Raw genomic sequence first — 23,754 nt, forward strand, 5'->3', positions numbered from 1 at the left:
ACTTCAATATTGAATTCAAGTGACTAATGTTATTAATGATAGGCCTGATATGATTATTACATAATCTCCTAATTACAATTTTATCTAATCACTATTATAATTTCATGATAAAAGTGTGAACATCTCTGAAGTGTGTGTGCACCATTTGCAGTTTAGCTTATGTGCGCTGTGAATGCATTTTGCTTTGAAATTTAACATTTCTGTTTAGTTTTTATGCATAATAGCAAATATTTTTGTCTATGATTATTATTTTATAATATTTTATAAACAATAGGCTAATTGTAAATGTTTTAATAGTTTGAATGTTTGGGTATTAGCCTACATGTTGGACCATTTTAAATGATGAATGAAAATTAATTTATTATTATCATTATTATGATTAAATATTCTAATATTAGGAATACAATTTTATAAAATCGCATAACAGGATGTGTTTTTGGCGATTACAGGTTGGCCATCTTTAAATGTCATTGACAATATTTTTTATTTATATCAAAAACATTTTTTGATTTGTAATTATTATTTGTTGTAATTTAATTATTAAAATGTATTATTATTATTAGTAATATTTGTTGCTTATAATTATAAAATGCAAGAATAATAAATGTAAATATATATATATATATATATGTATATATATATATATATATAAACATTATGCCTAACCCCTCTTTAACCCCTGTGCAATGATAGAGAAAGATAGAGAGAGAGTGTGTGTGTGTGTGTGTGTGTGTGTAATGTGAAAAAATATATATGTATTTAAATTACATTTGAAAGTTTCCTGATTGTGACAGCCATAACTAATGATAATGCTCAATTATATTTCATAAAACCTTAGCAGTTAATGCCTGAATGGGGTATTTGGGCTGTGAGGGCACAAACTTTAAGACAAAAAGGTTGGGACACAGTTCAGAACAAAGATGTACACCTGCAGCTGCAGTCTGGCATTTTTCTTTGTAATGCTTCTAAGAAGCTTGTCATGTCAAGCATACTTGTCATATTTGTACCCGACAGCATAAATGACTGGGATTTTTCTCCTATTCTTTCTTTCACGTGGGCTCTTTTACAGTGGCACTGTGTGACGGAGTCAGATAAAGCCTTCTTTTCTCTTTTCCTTGACAAACATGATCTGGTCCTACTGGTGGAAACAACACTATCCTGAGTTCGATGTTGACCATAAATGCCTCAGCTCTTACACAGCCCATGTTTAGCAGGAATGTGGAAATCTCTGTCTTTGTGAGCGTGTTTACCCTCCTCACATCGAGGAACGCTCGTGAACACTGCGGGGAACTGTAAAAACTCGGCCCAAGCATGAGGTGGGGGCAGGGGAGGCTATAAATGGCATAAGAGTGGCCAGTGTAACCGAAACACTGTGCTGTATTTTGTCTGTTTGCAGTAAACAAGGCTGTCCAGTATTAAGGGAAATCATTGTACAACTCAAGCTTTGCTTGTGGCTTCACAGGCACAATGTTTATCCATACTACAGGGAGCTGGACCATGTGTGTGAGGTAAGAGGAGGCTGGCTTTGGTTCGATGCCAACCACTGTGATTTCTGGAGCGCCTCGAGCATCCCTGTGTTGACCGACAGTACCCCCCTCGGGCCCCTGAGCCCGGCGCAGCCCACACATTCAGCGTATCCCACGCGAGCGCTCAGCCTGCAGGCGTGAGGAGAGCCGGGGTGGAGGGGGCGAGATGAAATGAGCGTGGCATTGAGAACAAAGAACGTGTGAGCCTCTGTGTCGACGGCACGCTCGACCTGTAATGATATAAAGTAATAGATGATGAATGGATTCATCTTTGCTTTAATCAAATTAAAAAGAGATAATGTGTGTGTAGCTGTCTTAGGTTGCCAAGGTTAATGTCTCACTCTCCAGAGCGCTTTGCAAGTTTGCCTTCCAATGAGAGAGAAAGATATCCAGAAGAGTTGAATGGTAGAGTGTGCAGTAGAAACGGTTATTGTCAAAACTGGAAACAGTTCTGGCCTGGTCTTCTGGGCAAGGCAGACACCAGAGGTTTTCTGAAGTTTCTAGGATTGAGTCCAAAAGGAGGTTAATTTAGTGAATAGTTCTTAAAGAACTTTTTTTTCTTCTAGTATGAAGAACATTTTAATAATTTAAAGAACATTTTGTGCAATAGAAAGATTTCATACATATTCAAGGTTTTCATGGAACCATCGATGTACGGTCTAACTTTAAAAATACTGTTAGTTCCCTTGTGCTGCGTATTCTTGCCAAAAGCTGTTAACTTTGACAGGAAGACATTGTCTGTAGTTACCAACCACTGTTTATTTTGTTTGTTATTTGCTGTTTATATACAGAAATATATTATTTGTTTGTAATATTGAATTTCTTTACTGTGACTTTTTAACAATCTACTGCATCCATACTGAGTAAAAGTACTACATGTTCACTGACCGCCTGATACATAAGCAAATAATCGCTGGATTTACTTTATTTACTTACTATCTTTGAAATAGTCAATTCAAATTAGTTTTTGAAGATATTTCCTCCTCAGAAGCACAGTGACTCTTAAGTAGTTATGTAGATTGACATAAGAATGGTCAAAAGTGACAGTAAAGACATGCTAAATATGCTGTTAATAAAATAAATACTGTACTTTTGAAATTTATATACAAAGAAAAATATTAAGTACCGGTAGCACAACTGTTTTCAACACTGAGAATGATCAGAACTGTTTTCCAGTGATAACTAAAGATCATGTAACAATGAAGACTGGAATGTAATGATGCTGAAAATTAAGCTTCGCCATCACAGGAATACATCGCATTTTATTTCTTTGCTGGATCTATAAACTTTATATATTATAAGCATGAAATATCTATTTTTCTGCAATCTAGTGATTTTAAACATACAGGTGCATCTAAAAAAATGAAAATATCATAGATATCATAGATATTAGACATTTTTATATATATATTTCTGTAATTTAATTAAAAAAAGCAAACTTTCTTATATTCTAGAGTCATTGCACACAAACTGAAGTATCTCATGAGTTTCTTTTTTTTATATTCAGATTTTTTTTTTGATGCACCTGTAAATTTTTAATAAATGTAGCCCAAACAGTAAGATTATTAACAACACGTTAGTATAAAAACAGCTTCACATTACATAACACAAGTAAAAAGGAGGCAGTAATACATTACATAGGAGGACAGAGGCAGTTATACGTTAATACGTAGATGTACTTGTAACTATGTGGCTACACACACATCAGTTCTATTTTGATGCATTAAGTTGCATCATTGCTAAGTAACCATGAACAAAACCTAAGTCGCACTATTATAGTCAATGAAGCTGTCTACATTGGATGCCATTAGGAACACAGTTTGCAAGCTACAGTTTTCTGCTTGGTGCATTTTTTTAAATCACTCTGCAAGTATAAACTGTACAGCACATCACATTTGTACCGTCGATATATACATTGAAAACACCCAGCCCTGCACTGTAATTATATTACACAGGAAATTGAAAGAAAGCAGCCCATATATGCTGCCACTATTTTATCTTTTAACAGTATGTGACGCTGATTGGATCTGCTCAAGGCTGTAGATAAACACGGAGGGCTTGGTCTGTGACCGCATCCGATTAGTATCTGACAGTCAGAGGTCGCAGTCACAATACTACATGTTTACAGCAGGTTAAAGTTTATAATGGCTTGACGTCTCTAATGCATATCTGTCCCGTGTTGCATACAGATTTTTACGTGGACGGCAGTGATAACTGAACACAGGAGCTCATGCCGGGAGACTTGAGGCATCTGATTTATTGCCCGTTATTCAGAGGGAAATGAGCGTCATACACTAGTGACTGTAATAAACGATGGACGGCCCAGCTCGAACCAACTTCAAAGGCATCTCTGCACTCCCTCCTGCTCTCGTTCAAAACCAAACGGGAAGGGGAGGGCAACAGGGGAGGAGCTGCGTGCTCGGGTTTTTCGGGGAATTCCCCTGACTTTCCCTGTGTTATTTCAGAGTTATCAGTGTTTACTGACACTGAAATGCTCTCTGAATTCTGAATGGAGTACAACTGGTTTTCGATCGTTTTGGTAAGTTAAAGTGTCACTATTATTTTTCCAAATGGTATTTGTGCCACGGTTGCAAGGTCAGAATGAGCCCACATTAAACTGATATTGGGTTTGGAAAAAGACTGTAATCCAATTAGTTTCCATTTTACCCTCCTAAACCACTGTTCTTTTAGAAACTGGAAACATCTTTTCAGTTTTCTGCCAATGTGGGCGCAGGCCTCCTCGATGGACCCATTAAACAAAAAGGTCCAGATGTCTGAAGGTACGTAGGGTAGCCTTCCTCAAGCCACCCGCTCTCTCATTTGTCTTGCGAGATTGGATGGCTACAAAAAGTTGGCACATCTGTTCGTTGAATTACAACAGATGTCTGTGAACTGCCTCCCCCTTCTGGCTGGCGGCCATCTCACCCATTTACCCCCATGACCAAAAAAAACCCCCAATGATGTTTGGCTTTCTGGAAATGAGGGTGGCCATGGGAAGAATTACTAGGCATTAATGGCTCTTAGATCTCGGTAATACATACCCAAGCTTATTTCTGTAACATGGTCATTAATTTATACCTGCCTGATTGTAAATGAGCAGAAAGACCATGATTATATTGTCCCGCTCGCATTGAGAAAACCAAAGACGTCAAATGAGATGAGAGATGAGAGTGAGCCAACAGCTAATGAGATGCAGAACTGGCTTGGGTCACAGCAGAGCATCTGTTAGTTTGGTTCTTCTCTATTTGAGAACAGTAACTCACATAATGTGTTTTTCCAGCTTCACAATTGGAGATATTCCAGTGATGATGTTTCTTAAGGGCGTTCACATATAGGACATGCTGCAAAATTAATCTAAAAATACATAATAATCTGCTTTATTGTAGTCACTGTACTAAGGCTTTTTTTTTTTTTACTTTTAATATTAAAAAGTTATTAAAATATTAATAATTATAAATGCTGTTGTCAGTGAATAAATATTAGTTTATATGGAGTTGACAGTGTATCTTTTTCTACCAATTATAAATTATACATGTATTAACCTACGAAATGAAACCAAATTTGTCATGTAATATTTTATTATATTGTTATTTGAATGCCTGCACTGTCAATGGTATAAAATCATTGTGATAAATCTTATGTTCTTTAGAAAGCAAAATTAACAAATAATCAAATATTATTTAAAATAATTGAACACGTCAAAGTATTATTTTTGCATTTATAAAACAAAAGATGCAATCTGTAGTTTTTTTTTCTTTGCTTGGCGGCCCACATTTTGGGTGGACCACCAAGCACCCCCTTGTGGCCTCTTAAGGGTCCTCTACCTCCAGTGACTAATCTAGTAATTAGCTGATGGATGACCGGATGATCATCCTAACCCATCCCAAGCCACAATGCATATGTTATTTTGTCATTTGTCAAAAATCTTACTTCTGAAATCACTATATGAAGCAACCCTCATTAAGAGTTTATGTAGAACAGTTCATAGTGGGAAAATGACTAAACTAAAGACACCACTTTTTCTCCAGTCAAATTGGAGTTTTGCAGTTGTATGTATCGCTTACCTTCTCGTTTAATTACCATTCATAAATGTGCACCTAGTTTCACTCCCATGGCTTGATAAGGACAGTAATGACTCATGTGATTTGGGACTTCAGAGGTCCTTTTTGTTCAAGAGTGGCAATATATTACATGTTAATTACATCTAATGGGTTTCTTGAAATTTAGAATATTCCATTGAATGAGAGATATTAAAGCTCTTAATTAGCTGCCGTCCAGGAGCACCATCATGGCATTATCTGGAAAACTCTGTCAAGCCCAATGTGCTCTCCCAAGGTGACCAGAAAGTACCTATAATAGTAGGGTCTTGGGAAAAGCTGCATCAGAAGAGTATGGCAGCCTACCTTGATTTAACCAAAAGCCGTAATTACATCATTCTCACCGCATGAGAAACATAAATTAGGCCTATCTCTAATGGAGGTCCCGGGTTTCTCTTGTCAGCCAGAGGTCTCTCGCTTTCTCCATCTCTCTCTCTCTCTCTCTCTTATGAGATTTCATGCCGCGCCTTTGGCAGGGCGGCTCAGGTTCTCCCAGGAGAGAATGAGCTGACAGATGAGAAGATTTATTACTCCTTCCACACATCAACGCATTCATCGTCCATCCTTCAATCACAGGCACAAAATACCCGTTTGAGATTTTACAGATGACCTTTGCTATATAAAAACACTGTGTCTTTCACACAGCCTTCTTTTGTTGTTTACAAAACTGTAAATGCTCCAAGATCAGCCGCTTCGTTCCCATTGCGGAAACGGGTCGCGTTGAGATATCATCATACGCCATCATGCTATCATAAAGAGATTTGTACACCTCATCGGTGAGTGATGAGAGTCATCTGTCAGGACAGATGTTCCTGTTCTGTCCATCACAGGAACGCTGTGCAGTGCAGCTTTGGAGATCCCACAACAAAGAACACAGCAGCTGGCATGGAAGCTCAGAGCAACATGTTTGTAATAGCCTGAATCAAGAAAGTCTGTAATACCTGAGGAGAGTTAACAGTAGAATTTGCGTTCATCTCAGGAGCCCTGGTGGCATGAACAGTTGTCATTGGATTTGACTGGTTGAAAGAACTTCTAATCGATCCTCTATTTAGTGAGTGATTAGAAACGTGTCTTTTTAATTATGTATAATAGTAAATTATAAAATTGTGAACATTTTTTTGACACTGACTTAGCAGACAGACAGCTGATTAGCTTGTTAGCCTATTTCCTACCCAAATATTCAAATAATTAAAAATAAAAAAATAAAAATCCCTTGCAAAGTAGTCAGATCTTTGAAAAAATGCAAAAATCTAAAGTCTCTCCCTATTGTGACGTATATATGAGTGAAACGTCATCTCGAATGAGAAGAAAAAATCTGAACTTATTTTCGTCTATCAGGATTGTTTGGATCATTTACTAGTTGTTGTGGTCTCGTGATTGTCAGGTGTTTGATGGGACGGATTATAAGAATAGGAATTCAAATTTTTGATTTCATGGTGATTTTAAGGACCGTTTCTTGCTTTTACAGGAAATCAGAGGAGGAGGTGGACATGGATAAAGTGACAGCTGCCATGGTGTTGACCAGCCTGTCCACTAGTCCTCTGGTGCGCAGCCCTCCTGTAAAAGTTAGTGGTAAGTCATTTTAGATCACAACCACACCATGATCTCAGCCCTCATAAAATCATTTTCACACTGTCTGCTTTGAGCTGCAGAAACGGCTTGCTCTACACTCAGCTATTTCCTGTTTTCACAGTCACATGTGCATGAACAACTGTCACATGAGACAGTAGTGTACTAGTTCAGCTGTCACGAGGCTGACTTTTGCTGTCTTGTCATCTACTAATAACTTAAAGGGGTCATATTCTACACTTCCTGTAGCATTTTATTCCCTGAGGTACCTTTAAATGTTAGTAAAGTAATCTTTTAGTTTCTACGGCCATTCTTATTCTCTATCTGACCTCCCACAGTTTTTAAAACTATACCTTTAAGACTTCTATATTTATGACAGTATGTTTTCACAACAAAAATTATTATTTTGAAGAAGATTCAAGAGTCAAAATGAACTAAAATACAATCCAGTCCAAGGCAAACAAGTAAAATGTTGTCAATCATGTCATGTGGCCCCTTTAAGACCTTGATGAGGATGTGTTATAATTTCTGTAGGGCTTTAATGGAGTACTATAATTGTGGCTTTTATGTAATATAATTAGGACTTTAACTTTCTGTTATTACAGTGTGTTACAGCACTGCTGCACACTGAGAGTTTCATAAGCTAACAAGACATTTATGTCTTTTCACTCCTCATTACACTTAATTGAAAGTTTAGTGTATTAAAAACTAGTATATATATGTCAGGATGATGGTAATTACTGCACTTAATGTGTCTTTATACCTTCACCGTGTCTCTCCATACAGAGGGTCTGAACGGCTCATGGAAAGACGGAGGCTTTACTCCATCCAGCTACAACAGCAGTGGATATTGGAGTTGGAGTGCGCCCAGTGACCAGTCCAACCCATCCACGCCGTCCCCACCCCTGTCTGCTGACAGCTTCAAACCCTTTCGGATGCCCAGCCTCAGCGGCCCACCAGATGACAACATCGATGAGCATGATGGGAACAGCTTGCTGTTCGACGAACCCATCCCCCGCAAACGCAAGGTGAGCTGCTGTCATTTCACCTTCACTTATGGATATTTCATCGGGCGTAACTTAGTTAAACGTTACTATAGGAATAATGGATAAAGGGGGATAATATATTTACGACAAGCGGCACACAAATCCGCAGCCATCCTGCAGCACGTTTCTGGCAGGGTTTGTGATCCTTGAAGTTAAATTTAAATGTAATTTAAAGTGAGACAAAGACTTGTATTTGAGTGCTGAATACTAGAGGGCTGATTTGCATATGCATCTGCACTAAAAACAGCTCTCAACATTTTTCGATGTATTCAGTATATTCATTTTAAAATGATTGATTGGCTGATTCAAATCAGACCAATCAGAATTGGGTTTTTAAACTCAGGTTATGGGTGTCTGCAAAATCTAGCATCAGTTGAGTTAAAGGGATAGTTCACCCAAAATTTTAAATTGTCATTAATTACTCGCCCTCATGTCGTTCCAAACCCGTAAGACCTTCGGAACACAAATTAAGATATTTTTGATTAAGTCCGAGAGCTCTCTGCATAGACAGAAATGCAACTGACACATTCAAGGCCAAGAAAGGTAGTCATAAAGTCATAAAATTACGGTTGAAACACTGATTTTATCTACTAGTCAATTTTTTATTTAAAAAATACTTGAGTTACTCGACTACTCATGGTTCATGATACTGTAAATGAAAAGAATTAATTTTATTTTATCAATAAACGCTTATTTATTCATAGCCTTATGCAACAATTACATATATAATTGTCAAAACTATTATGACATTACATATTAAAATTTTCAAGAAACAGCCAGTATTGGTATTTGTGTCTGTAACAATAAAAAAACCCAGATTGAACGGAGAGACAACAGCAATGCTGTGTTTGATTTGCGCTCTTTTCACTCATAAAGTTTACATTGATTCACTTTACACTCACACTCGTAACTTTAGAAGTATAATATTGCGCTGGTTCCCTGGCTCACCTGTTATCTAGCAAACTCCGGACTGTGCCAGCTTCAGCCGAGTATACAGGCAGAATTTTTCCTTGTCTGTTATTAATTTCTTAAGCCATTATCCATGCCATTCGGAATAAGGTATTCGGCTTCAGGCACACCCCTATTTACATATTTTAATTTTACATGCAATTTAGATAAGGTCATAGAAAGTAACAGCTACACACAATATTGTAATCCTAAAATTCACGTCGTACTTGCAAACTCTTATGGTTAATGCATGCTCGAGTAGTCAATTGTTTCCGACAGCGCCGACTAGTGGTTGAAGTAGTCGATCACTTGACTACTCAACTAGTCTATGCAAGCCCTAGTCCTTACTATCTTTCTGGGCTTTGCCTATGCAGGGTCAGAAATCTCTTGGATTTCATTAAAAATATCATAATTTGTGTTTAAAGATGGACAAAGGTCTTACAACTTTGGAATGACATGAGGGTGAGTAATTGATGACAGAATGTTCAACCCTGACTTCAAGGCCTTTTAACCCTTGAAATTTATGGCAATTGTACATATATGTATTTTTAAGGGTGCTAAAGTTAATGTATATGATTCAAGTGATTTGATTAATTCCAATTTATTTACAATCTAAATTATACACAGAATCTTCAGGACTCAAAATATGCATTTATTTAACAGACATGATACAACGACTTTCCAACCCTAATTAAAGGACTGCAGCCACAAACCAGTGCAAAAACCTCTGTTCAGTGCATTTTACCTGTTTCAATGCAGCAAAAGAAATATGCAGTTTGAGACCTGAATCACGATTAGATTATTTAAATTTTTTTGACAGCCATTGTAATTTGTATTTTATTCCTGTTTGTGACAAGAATATTTCCTGAATTTAGAGAAAGATGTGCAAAAGTGATTTATATGTGGTCTTATATTAGCCTTGCAGACAAATTATTTGAGAAGCCGTGGGCACATATTTCTTCACTTTTAATAACATACTATCCTCTCTAGGATGTGGCTCATTTGGAGGTGTCGTTACTAGACATGATGATGCTGTGTAGAGAGGCAATTTACTTGTCTTTAGGAAGATAAGTTACCAATGCAGTAGGCTGCTCACAGGCACCAATCTACTTTATCTTCCAGTTTGTCAGTTGCATCCCAGATTCTGTCAGTCTTCCCTCATTTGTGAGAATGAATAGACCTCCTTTATCTCTGTTATTGTCTCTCCAGCTTAGGATTCCAGGACAACAACAGTGCCAGTGTTTGTCAGTGCCCTGTTTTAATTTTCACTACTATAATGCAGAATATGTATTTTACAGACTTATAATACAGAAATAATTAAGCAACATTTCATTATGTTAATAAAAATATAAAAACATTTCAAAATCTAAATATGTAATCAAAGTAGGGCTGGGCGATATATCTCACGATTTAGCGATTTCACGGAACCGGATTTACTGACTAGGTGCGCATGATCATATCGTTAGATATATCACCCAGCCATAAATCAAAGCCCTTACAAAACATACTTTGATGGTACCATGGTTATTAGATGGTGAAACTGTTTTTTTTTTTTTTTTGTAGCACTGAACAATGTTGTTTTCATATATATATTTCACAAAGCCATGGTGTTACCGTTAAAAACAGGTAGTTCATTGTATACTGACTATTTACCATATTCATGTACCATAGTACTTACATCCTTTACAAAAATTACTCTGACAGTAGTATGGTACAGTGATAGTAATATGTAAATGATGATACAAGTAAACAGTCATCAATTAAATAAGTATAAGAAACGAATTAAAAGCAACAGGACAAAAAAAATACAGTAGAACAGTTTAATAAGAAGAGCTACATACATTGTAGGCTATAAAGTAATCAAATGTATAAAAACACTGCATATTCTTCACTGTGTAAATCAAATATTTATTACTTATTAAAGTTACAAAAGTGATTTAGTCGAGAGCAGTGAGTGTTTATCTCTTTTGTTGTTTGATTAACATGAATGACAGAGAGCAGTAATATTAGACTGCTGTCACTTTAAGAGCTGCCCAGATCCAATACACTGTTACATGTTTTCTTTCTCAGCCATTTGCTTTCACTTAAGACCTAAATTACTGTGGTTTATTAGGATACTTGCCAAGATGGGCATTTTGAAACCTACGAGTGTGTGTATTTAACCAATCAAGGCCTATAAAGCATGGACAGCGTGCACTTCACTTTTACTGCTGATTGAATTTCAGTGGCTTAAAATCACTTGTTTTTAAACTGAAATGCTTAAAAACACATGCAAACGATACGCTTTTCATTAACAAGTAGCACAGCAACATCACGTATGTAGCCAAAATAGAGACAATAACCCAAAATCTCTACTGTGTCTACCAGTATATCTCATATATATCTAATTAATAATGCTGTTGATGAATAAGTGCCATTCCTTTTAGAATAATTTCTAGAAATTGCTGTGGAACCATTAGCTGCCTCCCAACCCATCAATCAGTCATATCTCAGTGTCTTTCCTGGCAGCGTCTTCTAAAGGGCCCTTCCTAAAAGAAGAAAAATGGCAAAGCTTTCTGCTTTGACCTTCAGCTGCCTTCTAGAGCGTTGACTTCAACATGAGGACACCAGCCAGTTCGAACTATGTTATTAATTAGTAGTTGGTTTATAGCACTGGGAATTGTGGCGCTGTTGTCATTCAGGGACATGACGAACCGATTAAGCGGGAAGGAGCTGCTTTGTTTGCCAGACCAACACAATGGCTATCTAGAGAAAATTAAATTAGCATCATAACAATGGTAAACAAATGTACCACATGCCACTGGCATAATAGAATATGTCGAGAGGTCGAAAGTATTAAGACTTTCATCTTCACTTATGTTCACTTGTGCTTTCAACCCGAGTGCAGTTTTGACACGGGAGCTGCAGTTCTCAAATGACAATTGTGTAATTTGTGCAGACACACTGTGTAAAAGATGACATGAGCTTTGAAAGATTGTGCTATAGTGTCACTCTCAATGCAGACCAATTACCAGCCTTCGAATAAACCAAGGGAGACGTCTAAGGTGAGCGTCCTTTTGAGGCTCTGGGCTCTGCTCACACCCTTTGCATCCCCTGTGTCAGGCTTTTGTGAGTGTCTGAATACAGGGGACAAGAGGTCTGCTGATTGATGTGGATTAGTGTACTCACTGCACACCTGTGTCCCTGACAGAACTCCATGAAGGTGATGTTCAAGTGTCTGTGGAAGAACTGTGGGAAGGTCTTGAGCACAGCTGCTGGGATCCAAAGGCACATTCGAACCATCCACCTGGGGTAAGGCACCTGTGGTATAAAAAAAAATATATACTTTTTTTTTTTTATTCACTACTTATTCACTAGCAATACAATACATTTTGATCTTATTATTTTATTTTTGCCTTGTGCATTAACGCTAATACAAACTGTTGATGAGAGGGGTGTTTGTTACAGTACCCTTCACATGTTTGGGTCAGTATTTTTTCAGCAAAGATGCATTAATTTTATTCAAAAGTACCAGTAAAGACATTTATATTATTAAATAGAAGCTTTTCTGATGAACTATCAATTCATCAAAGAATTTTGAAAAGAAAAATAATTTGGTTTCCACAAAAATATTTAGTAACGCAACTGTTGTCAATACTGTTTCTTGAGCAGCAGATCGGCTTATTAGAATGATTTCTGTAGAATCACGTGACACTGAAATATGGAGTAATGAAGATGAATATTCAGCTTTGCATCACAGGAATAAATTACATTTGAAAATATAATAGAAACGAGTTACTTTAAATTCTAATAATATTTAACAACATTAGTTTTTACTGTATTTTTGATCAAATGAATGCACCCTTGGTGAACATAAGACTTTTTTTCCAGAAATATTAAAAAATATTACCAACCCAAAACTGTTCAAATGTAGTATATATACACCGTATATAAAATTAAATCCATAAATTGTGGGAAAATCATTAAATTATGGCAGATTTTTGTCATGTTCAGTGCACTTCTTTGTGTATCCACACAGATATTTTTAGTCATGCTTGCACCTCAGAATAAACCCAATACATCAGCATGTCCAGACAAAAAAAAAAAAAAAAAGACTAAAGATTTCTTTAACATTCACATTTATAAAAAAAAAAAAAAAAAATAGTATTTTCCAAAGTACATTTTTCATCAGACAGGAACCCATTCACATTTGTATGGTGTTACACCATCTCTTGGCTGACATCCATCACAGTGAACTCTGGATAGCCTATAGTGAGATAAGAGACTGAAGCCTGCTCCTGATTCAATGTCAAAACATGAGACTAATTCCAGCAGGATTATCACCATGCTTACACTATTACTGCTGGGCATAAAGTAATGACAGTGAAGGCCAGACGATTGTGAAGGAAGGTTTATGTTTCTCTCAGCTGATGTCTAAATAAACCACGCAAGTGTCAGTACTGCTGGAAGATAATGGGAGGATTTCTAAGAAGATCTCATCTTTCAGAAATATGGTTCAGTAGAAGGACATGAGAAACTAACAGTTATACATTAAGTAACATATCAAGTACCTATCAAGTATGATATGTCCAATTATGGTATGTGAAGTGTAATGTTGAACAAAATCTTACTATGGTAGTGTCCAAATTGAGTTATGAAATTAGTTTCAGACTATGGCAGGTTTGGCAGTTTATTAAATCGTATTAAATAATTAATTATTAAAATATAAAATTAATTATTCAAATATGAAAAAAGTCATTTTTCTCAGTATTGTTGAAATACAGTGATTTACCTTTGTATGACTGTAATATGACCGTAAAGTATAGTCCTGTATTGTTTCTGTATAGTATAGTGCAGAGCTGTAAATACATTATAATAGTTGTGCGCACTAAATGAAAGCAAATCGGTGTCAGTATTAAAATGTTTCTTTGGTTTGTCTCTCTTCAGGAGGAACTGTGACTCAGAATGCAGTGACGGAGAGGAGGATTTCTACTACACTGAGATCAAGCTGAACACTGACTCTGTGGCGGACGGTTTGAGCAGTCTGTCTCCTGTGTCCCCGTCTGTGCTGTCTCCCCCGCCAGGTTTGAACCAGAGACAGCCGGATGGCACTAACGGAGCAAAGAGCGAGAACAGCACCACCACCCCTCTCAGCCGCTCTGCTCCCAGTGCACTCTACCTAGTGCACACAGACCACGCCTACCAGGTACAGCCCAACCAATCACGATGGGCTATGCACATCATTTGCATAACATTACATCACTTCAGACTCGGAGTTTCACTCTGATGCTCTCAGAACACAACTACTAGACAAATACAATATGGATATGACCTAGCATTTCAATGCAATTTCAGAAAGCAAGCTGAACATTTAATATCAGAAAGTCCTCTTGATATGAAGACCAATTCAACAGGTCAAGCTGTGCATAAAGACACCCTTCAGTCACAATATAAAGCATGAAAAGGTCACACGTGAGGAGAATTATGATAAGATTATGTTCCTATTAATGGGATCACATACACTATCATTCAGAAGTTTTTGTTCAGTAGGATTTTTTTTATGCTTTTGAAAGAAGTCTATTTATGCTTAACAAGGCTACATTTATTTAACCAAAATACATTAGAAATAGTAATACTGTGAAATATTATTACATTTTAAAATATAATTTATTCCTGTGATCAAAGCTGAATTTCCAGCATCATTACTCCAGTCTTCAGTGTCACATCATCTTTCAGAAATAATTCAAATATGCTGATTTGCTGCTCAAGAACCATTCCCATTACAGCGGTTTTACTTTTTTGTGGAAGCCATGATCGTTTTCTTGAGTCTTTGATGAATAGGAAGTTTAAAAAGAACAGCATTTATTTGAAATATAAATCTTTTGTAACGTTATAAATGTCTTTATTATATTTGAGAAATAAAGCACAAAATCAAAATAATAAAATCTGAAATAAATCAAATGTATAATAATAACCCTGTCAATGTTTGTAAAACCTATACTGAACTGTCACATAGCTTTGAATTGACCAATAGCAGGGTGACCAATGAAGGAAAGCCTATTTTTTGAATACTAGATACTGTCAAAGTGGTTATTACATATATCCATACAGCGCAGTCATAATCACAGGCCCGTAGAGACTACAGTATATCAGTGTGACTGTCACTTCACAGGCCACAGCCCCTGTCACCATCCCCTCCACCAGCTCCACTGGCTTCACCCCCTCCAGCAGCAGTTTCAGTATCTCCTGGCAGTCCCCACCCGTCACTTTTACTGGCACCTCTGTGAGTACACATACACTCACACACACACACACGTTCCTGTGCCCATCACACACATGCACACACTGAACCACAGTGTGCCTTGCAATAGACTGTCCCTTTATACACACACAGTAGAGTCCTGGCTGATTGTGTTTCATAATCGTCTACTGCTCTACCACAGTTTGGCCTCTCATTTGATGTCAGGTAACTCAAATGTGCAAACACAACTGTGAGATGTGAGTCAGTCCAACAAGTATGTCAACACTGATACATAACCGAATACACAAATGCTCACAAAACAAGCTGAGCAGACTGAATTTTATGCTCAGTGTCTCTATAAATTGTGCGTTGAGATTTTTATGACTGGAAATGGATAAATGATGTCTTTGGCCCTGTGTGAGGGATGTTAACTCTCTCTCTCTCTCTCTCTCTGTCTGACTGACTGCAGGCCTCTCCCACTCACAGCCGGACGCAGGGCTTTGGGGAGCAGCGCTCTCAAACCATTGCAGTGCTCTCGTCTCCCCCGAGAGCTGCAGGCTCACTCAGGTACAGTCTTAACTACACTTACTTTCAGTCTTAATTTAAGTTTCACGTCAGAAGAAATGAGCATAGTAAAGCAAAGGCTGTGTAAAATGGTTAGACTTGATGAAAGCTGGAGGTGTGGCTCCTGTGAGGGACATTCTTACACATTTTATGAGTTTCCAGAATCAAGTCGCACATCATAAACTCTGGAAAAGTGTGGAAAAGTACAATCAGTAAGTTCTACTCTCTGCTTACTTGGTATGATGCCAGAAGCATGTGAAAAGTCCATAATTCCTGTGGTCTTGTGTTAATAGTAGGGCACTATATGAAATCTTTTTTTTTTTTTTTTTTTACCAAATTTTGTTTTCATTTGTCAGGATTCCGATTTTTCTGTTTTTATTTTAATAGACTCCGTTTTAATGGTTAAATAAAATTGTATGAATCAAAATTTAAGTATAATTTACAATAAATTACAATATTTAATTTAATGAAATTACAATATTTAAATGTACCATAATTAACAACAGTGTATTAAAAGTTTTTTTTTTTTCAAGGCTATATGAAATGTTCTTTTTTTTCTCTCAATTCGATTTCATTTTTACCACATTCTGTTTTCATTTAATTTTCTGGATTCCATTTTAATGTTTTCATTACATTTTAATAATCAGAATTATGAAGAATAGGCAGGATTCATATTTAAATAGTATTTTGGTGTGTTGCGTTTTGATTTAAGTGTACTGACCTACTTTAGATTTTTTTCCATCCAACATTTGGCAAACTCCTGCATTATACAGTAAATTTCATATTTTGACTGGATTCCACGATTCTGTCCACGTTGTCCACATCGCGGAAATCATAATGCCCTATAATAGACTGTAGGATCATATTTAGACACTGAAAGGTACCATATTGGTTATCAGATATTAGATAGTTTTTGGTTGTTATTGTATATTTAATTATGAATGCTTATTATATGATCCAGTATCCACTAATTATTTAATCCAATTTTAATTCTGGAAGTACCATTTTTGTATAAAATGTTTACTTTTGTATGTTGAAAATTGTTTTGTGAGACCATTTTTTGTGTTTTCTGTCATATGCTGTGCAGTAGGAAGTCACGAGGTGAGGGAAAGAAGTGTCGTAAGGTGTACGGCATGGAAAACAGAGACATGTGGTGCACGGCCTGCCGCTGGAAGAAAGCCTGCCAGAGATTTGTTGACTGAAACCGCTGCGACAACTTACACACAAAAACAGGGTGGGATTCCTTTGCATGCATAGCATAGTGAAATACGTCCCTTCTCTTTCTTATTGACCAGAGCCCCACCCTGTTTCACCTTAAACCCACATGGACTTTGAGGGTCAAACACTTATGCATTCCCTCCTAAACCAACAGATGCACCCCAATCTTTGCAGATTTCCAACTCACCCTTTGAGGCGAATTGCTTTACACTGCAAAAGAAAAAAAAAAAATACTTGGGATCCATCTTTTTGTTTGTGTTCAGTATACTGCTTAAAAACATTCTTGTCAGTTCCTAAAGGACCAGTCAGGGCAAGACCAGCCTCTGTCCATGCTCTTTTTAAAAGAGAAGAAAGCTCTCTTTCAGACTGTGTAAGTGCTATAAAACCCAACTGGAGAAAGTGTTGCTTTTTCCATGGGCACATTTTCACACTTCTCCTGCCCATTTTTCTAAAGGTTAAGGGTTTGACAGCCAGAAAACCCTGTCTTCTCAAGAATGTACTACCACAGGGGTTTGTTTTGGGATGTTGACTGAACCGCTCCCCTGAATGGAAATTCCTCAATGCAAAAAAATAGAAAATAATACAAATAAATATGGGAAGAGAAGGACTTTCAGCTCCCCCTTTCAGTCATGCTGACACAAGCAATTGCACCTACGAAGGACGGATTTTATATTTCTGGTTTTATATTTGCGTTTACCAATAGGACATTTCTTTCAGGGATGCGATCAGTAAAAGCTAAACCAGCAGTTAGATTTAACAGCAAAGAACTCAGTGGTTTTTGTCACAGGAATACCTTCTTGCTACCAAAAAGGTTTTTTTTTAATGTGCCATTTTCTTTTTCTTTTTTTGCTTTGTGTGTAACTGACTTCAACAGAATGAAGTACAAATACTGCGATCATTAAAATCCAATGGCACAGACTCGCATCAAAATAAGCGATCGCAAGGACCAGCCATTCAGGCAACCTCTCCTTCCCAACGGACTCCATCTGCAGGAACGAACTGCATTCATATTAGAGCCATATGAGAACCATGGTGGTTTCACGCCACAGTCTGTTGCCTAGAGAGGTTCAACCAACATGCCCAAGTAAAGAAAACTCTGCAAAGTGGTTAATATTACCTCTGGAAGGTGAGGAGCTCTTTACCTCTCACCTTTTTCCTGACCTCACAGGTTCAAGTAGGAAGTAATAAAAAGCAAATGCCACATCTACCCCAGCACAAGAGCTGGAAGCACTCAGGTGTGGTGGTGTTATTTCTTCTGTAGTTGGTACAGTATTGTGTAACACAGCAGAACACTGGTCACAGGAGGATGGACGTCTCTCTTTATGATGGGCTTCTTTGAAAAGGATGACCAGAAAAATTGTCCCAAGATGTCAACACTTGGTTTGGCTCTTAAGGAATATGGCAGCTCGGTTGGCATTTGTAATCTGGAACTGCTTTGGTGGCTCCGATACAGTCCAATTTGATATCGTCTACGTAACATCAACACAAGCTAGTTAACTCATCATAAACCTGCAAACAATGCTTATTGCGATCAACTCATTGTCTGTATCTATTTTGTTCATCACACTGTTTTCCTTTCACTTACTGTTTATAGATAAGGTATATAGTATTACACCCCACAAACAAAATGTTTTATGCCTAGTGTAACACTTGGGTTTTAATGGTAGAATGGCTTTGTTCACACTGCACATAAATCAGATTTGGTTTCAAATCCGATTTCAATTATTAGATCCATTTGTTTGTACAATGTAGTCAATATCCTATGTCTCCACATGGATTATTTACATATACTATACCCATCATGCTGACAAGTTATTAAAAGAGACTCTAAAACTTCTAAAAGTACAGTTCTTGGAATCTGATTCCAATTCACACCAAGATGCATTAAAGAAATATGATCTGATTTCACACCTGGTATGGATGTGGTTTGGATCTTGTTCATAAACATCAGATATCATGTGGTCTTCTGCAGTTCAGAATACAAAAAAAAACTTGATATGGCAAAAAAAAGGGCTTTAATTTGATGTAATTTCACACCAAAAATGGATGTGGTTTGGATCTGTTTTTTTTTTCATGTGGTCTTTAAAAAAAAAAAAAAAAAACTCAATAGATTGACCAAAAAAAATACAAATCTGAATTTAGCTGCATATGTGAATAAAGCCAGATACTACACGAACAGAAAACACTTTAAAACTGGTACTGGTTTAGTGTCTAAATAGAAAAAAAGAAAATCCAGAAACGACCATGAGTTCATGACTGTTTCTGCATTTTGATCTATAATTGTCCTTTTTCTCACTTTCTGTTGACACAATTCAACAGATCTTGCAAGGAAAAGGTCTTCAGGGCCTTGCGTCTTTCCGTATGACTGGAGGCAACCTGTTTGTGAAAGAACAGCTATACTGAAGCTGCACACCAGCACCCATGGGCTCTAGCACTCCAATTCTACTCAAATGCCTATTGAAACTTTTTGTGATCTCGTGCCAGAGATGAAGTTGAGTTTCAATAATTAATAGCTGCATATTTTGGCCCCTCCGCTGGTGTGAGGAACATCTCAGAGGCTGCTGCTTGTCCCTCCATTCCCTTCCTGGTGCTATTTTAGACCAAATGGTCTAAGAGATCTCACAGGCATTTTATGTAAGAGGGCAAGCTGATGTCTACAGCTGTTTACATTCAGTATATACTGGGGAAACTCTTTCCATCACGTTTCCTACAAATGAGACTTTTAGGAAGTGGGAATATATTTCTAAATGTTACCTAAAAGTATGCTCTTGCCTCGGATAAGCTGTTATGTGAAGTTAAGATCAGGGTGCATTTGGTTTCTAATGATGTTTCACACACCTGTCACCATGGTGCTTATGTATTGCCTGCAGTTTTGTTAGCTAGGCCATGGCGCATTACTTGTGTTCATTGGGGGTGCTAGTGTTCTTGTGCACAGGCCTTTGTTTTGTTGTACAACATGTCATTTAACACACATATCAAGCTGCAACATGAGTATGGCGTGTTTTCACTATTTACTTTATCGCCAACTTCGTACACAGGTTAAACAGTTTATAAATTTACCTACAATACTTGTATAAGCTACCTGGTAAACAGTATTTAGGACTAGTGCTGCTCATTAATACGTACTTGGGTCCATGTCTCATAGTAATGCAGTACAAAGCTTTTATTGCTCAGATCCAGAAGGATGCTGAGGTGTTAGCTGTCTTTAGCCTAAGTAGTCTTGTCTGGTTCTGTGTAAACATACCATATAGGTAATTAAAAACAATAACTAATAATGCTATTATATTACTCAAAATGTGTAACTGTTTTGATCGATATTCTAAGCTACTTTTAACACACTGGTGTACAGATCCTAGGGAACAGATTAAGATACCTCCCGTTCTTAACTTTCACCAGGTCGAGAGTTTAACACGCTAGTTTAGCCTCTTTAAAAGATGCAGAAAAGTCTCGCCATCTCTTTTTCCCATGCATCGATGTAGTGCAATGTTAATCGAATACCCATATGTCTTTGGTTGGTATTAGTGTTGGATCTGTGCAGATGTTTAGAGTGGGTGTGCATATCCCATGTCAGACTGACCCATTCTGACTGTCTTTGCATAGACTGAATCGTTTGTGTAACTCCAAACCGCCACTTAGCTATAGCCAGATGGCAGATGAGCCACTAAGTAGTCTACTTACATAACTTGTGTGTTTGTTTCGAGCCACAAACAACAAGGAGTAGAGGCCGTTGATGGGACTGAGTCTGCAAAAAAAATGCTTTTTGTTATGAAACAGCATTGGACAATATTGGCATCCTGCAATGCATGCTACCAATAAATAGCTGCTGGGTTTCCGTGGTTTATGATCAGGTCATGTCTATCCTGCATGGAGAGGGGCCCTGAGAGGTTTCGTTTTTTTCGTGTAGGGGGCCAGTCCCTCTGACCACTTTCAGGAATGTATTTGTATGAGAATATATAGGAGTCTGACTGTGCCTTGGTGAGGTCTGAGATTTTGCATGGAGATGCACAGAAAAGCAAAGGAATGTTTCTGATGTCGGCTGGTCTGAGTTCATCAATTTGTCTGGATTTTAACGTGTGGGAGTGGAGGCCCTTTTTCTAGTGATTTGAGGACTAGCTCTTGTTTTTTTTCTGCTCAAAGAGTCTTTTGATGAATTTGAAGCTTGAGGGGTGGGGGGTGTCTTTTCCCGGTTGTGCTTTGTAAATGATTTTTAGCTACAATGTCGTAGTTGTTTTTGTCTCGTTGTTTTCATCTCCCATTTTGGAAACGCAGCAGGAAATGTTTAATCAACATTTCAAACAGGGTTTTGTTAAATACGGCTGTGTTTTAAAAACTGTGGTGTGTTTTTCTTATAAGATGCTTAAACAGTGAGATCATCCATTATTGTCAGAGACTAAAACTCCAGCCTATCAGATAGGACCATGCACAGAAGATCTTAGCATTATGAATCGCAAGCCTGGTTGGATCCAGATACCGATTTATGTTTCCATCATGTCTCAAAGTAGGGCTGCATAATGTGGGGGAAAAGATTTCTGTCATTTTTTACTGTGACACTGAAAACACCAGATTATGAGCTGCTCATGTGTAAACGAACACAGTGCTGCACTTCTGTCTGAAACACGCTTTGTATATATTTATTAAATGAAATCACAGCCTTTGTGATTTGATTATTGCATTAAGCCATTTCATGATTTGGGTTTTAATTTTGATTAATCATGCAGCCCTATCTCAAAAGATCTCAGAGAATAAGCAGGACATAATGTTAACATGTTTGTCTCAAGCCTTTTTGTTGTGAGAAAAAAAAACATATCCCATCCAAAAATCATAAACAAGTCGCTTTACATCTTGAAAATAAGATGCCAAAAGACCCCATGGGAATGTAGGCTCAGTGCTCTGAATGGATTATCTCACTGCTGACCTTCGTCAATCAAGAACCATGCTAACCTCAAGAACTCAAAGACTGTCGCACTGGATTTTTACACTTTTTCAAGTATTTGCTGATCTAACTGTATTTTTTAATACTGCATGTGCATGCCGAAGAAAACAAACAAAAAATATGATCTGAATTTATGAATGTTGTTTGTGATGTTTTATATGTAAAAACAGGCACAGGGCAGGCAGGCTGCTGTTACTATAGGAATGACATGCAAAATCCACTTCCTCTGAAAATTTACTCATTTTCATTGTGATTTCAGTGTCTTTTCATAGTCGCTCATTTACATGCTACGTTGTGAAACAAAGGGCACATTTTTAAAAGGGACCGTTCAACCCCCCACAAAAAATAGTATGGATAACAGGGCCTTAAATGTTAAGAACCACTGCTATAAGCTGTTTTGTTTGGAAAACATCTCTTATTGTGTACCAAGTAAAAAGAAAGTCATATGGGGGGTCATATTGCTGCCATAAAAACAAACAGATGCTGATGATAAAAGAACCAGCTTCTGACCATCGTAGCACAGGCGATAATAACAAACGCCTGATGGATACTATAAGCACTTCGCAATGATATAAAAGAGAGGACCAGTTCATCTCAAGGACCAATTTAGTCAGCCCAAGCTGTGCTTTTTTTATTTTTGGTTCACACATTTCTGTCCCATTTTCTGTTCTTTTGACATTCCTGATTTTACAAGTATTGTTTGATGTTAAGAACGGGCATCTGATGCCTTGTGCACATGATGGAAGTCTTCTGTGTAAAGAGAAAAAAAGGAAAACTCAGGATGTCTTCATCTTTCATGCTGCTGCTAGCAGAAAAAAAATGCAGCAGTTGTAAAGCCATAAAGGAAAAGAGGTGTGTTTGGGTGACCCATGCCATTTACCAAAATTATTATTTTGACCAGTAAGCAATGTCTAGACTTTATTCAATAACTGTGTATAATCCATCATTGCACACTGACTACATGTATACTGAAGATGTTCATTGAAGAAGGAACTTGATGTCTCTATGCCAATGTGAAGGATAAAGTTATTGATGGGGGACAGATTTTATTGTAGATGCAATAGCTATGAATGTAGCTATGAATAAATGGATGGTATATTTATATGCTTATAAAAGATAATATAGTTATCCTGAAGAGGGACACCCTTGAATATGGCAGGTTAAAAAAAAAAGAAAGAAAAAAGACTTGATTGTACCATATTATGCATATAACTTTGTGACATGAGCACTAACGAATTGAGGATTAGGCCTACAGTCTATTAAGGTTCAAATTCAAGAAACCCAAAGATTATTTCTCAAATTAGACGTGACACATCACAGCAAATTGCAAATACGCTGTACAAATGTCACTTAAAATTAACGTAAAATGACAAATGTGAAACTTTGGTGAATTTTCGCGGGCAAAGTAATGGTAGGCAGTTGTCAGTAGTGCCATCATCTCAGAGGTCACTTCCAAACCAAGCAGCTTTATATTGGTAAACACATGAAATTTCTGTGTTAACGGGACAACAAACTAGAATCTGATGTAAAATTCGCGAGGGAACATTTTTCACCTGACGCATCCCCCGCACTATATTCCTAAATGCTTGGATTGCTAGTGACATGGCTGCATTTTGCATCCAGAATTTCATCT

The 23,754-nt window shown here is 37.3% G+C and overlaps 1 protein-coding gene and 1 long non-coding RNA gene across 4 annotated transcripts in view; one reads left to right on the top strand and one right to left on the bottom strand.

The window, feature by feature from the left end:
• The window catches only part of znf704 (zinc finger protein 704), a 43,104-nt gene extending 22,162 nt beyond the window's left edge, over window positions 1–20,942 (top strand). Inside the window, exons 3-9 of one of the 3 annotated variants that reach the window (XM_059556587.1) lie at window positions 7,092–7,195; window positions 7,979–8,220; window positions 12,377–12,477; window positions 14,113–14,371; window positions 15,338–15,448; window positions 15,876–15,973; window positions 17,058–20,942. In XM_059556587.1, coding sequence (XP_059412570.1) covers window positions 7,092–7,195; window positions 7,979–8,220; window positions 12,377–12,477; window positions 14,113–14,371; window positions 15,338–15,448; window positions 15,876–15,973; window positions 17,058–17,172 — 1,030 coding nt within the window. In that variant the 3' untranslated portion in view covers window positions 17,173–20,942. The remainder of the gene's footprint in view (window positions 1–7,091; window positions 7,196–7,978; window positions 8,221–12,376; window positions 12,478–14,112; window positions 14,372–15,337; window positions 15,449–15,875; window positions 15,974–17,057) is intronic. The other 2 variants (XM_059556588.1, XM_059556590.1) reach the window with 2 other exon arrangements.
• LOC132145504 (uncharacterized) lies at window positions 1,850–20,933 on the bottom strand. Its single transcript, XR_009434470.1, has 3 exons — window positions 20,867–20,933; window positions 12,362–12,486; window positions 1,850–2,026 (listed from the first exon to the last, which is right to left on the bottom strand). It is a non-coding gene; the product is annotated as an uncharacterized LOC132145504 (long non-coding RNA).
• Window positions 20,943–23,754: the final 2,812 nt, after the last annotated feature.

This window comes from Carassius carassius, chromosome 8 (genome assembly GCF_963082965.1).
Source record: "Carassius carassius chromosome 8, fCarCar2.1, whole genome shotgun sequence".
NCBI lineage: Eukaryota > Metazoa > Chordata > Actinopteri > Cypriniformes > Cyprinidae > Carassius > Carassius carassius.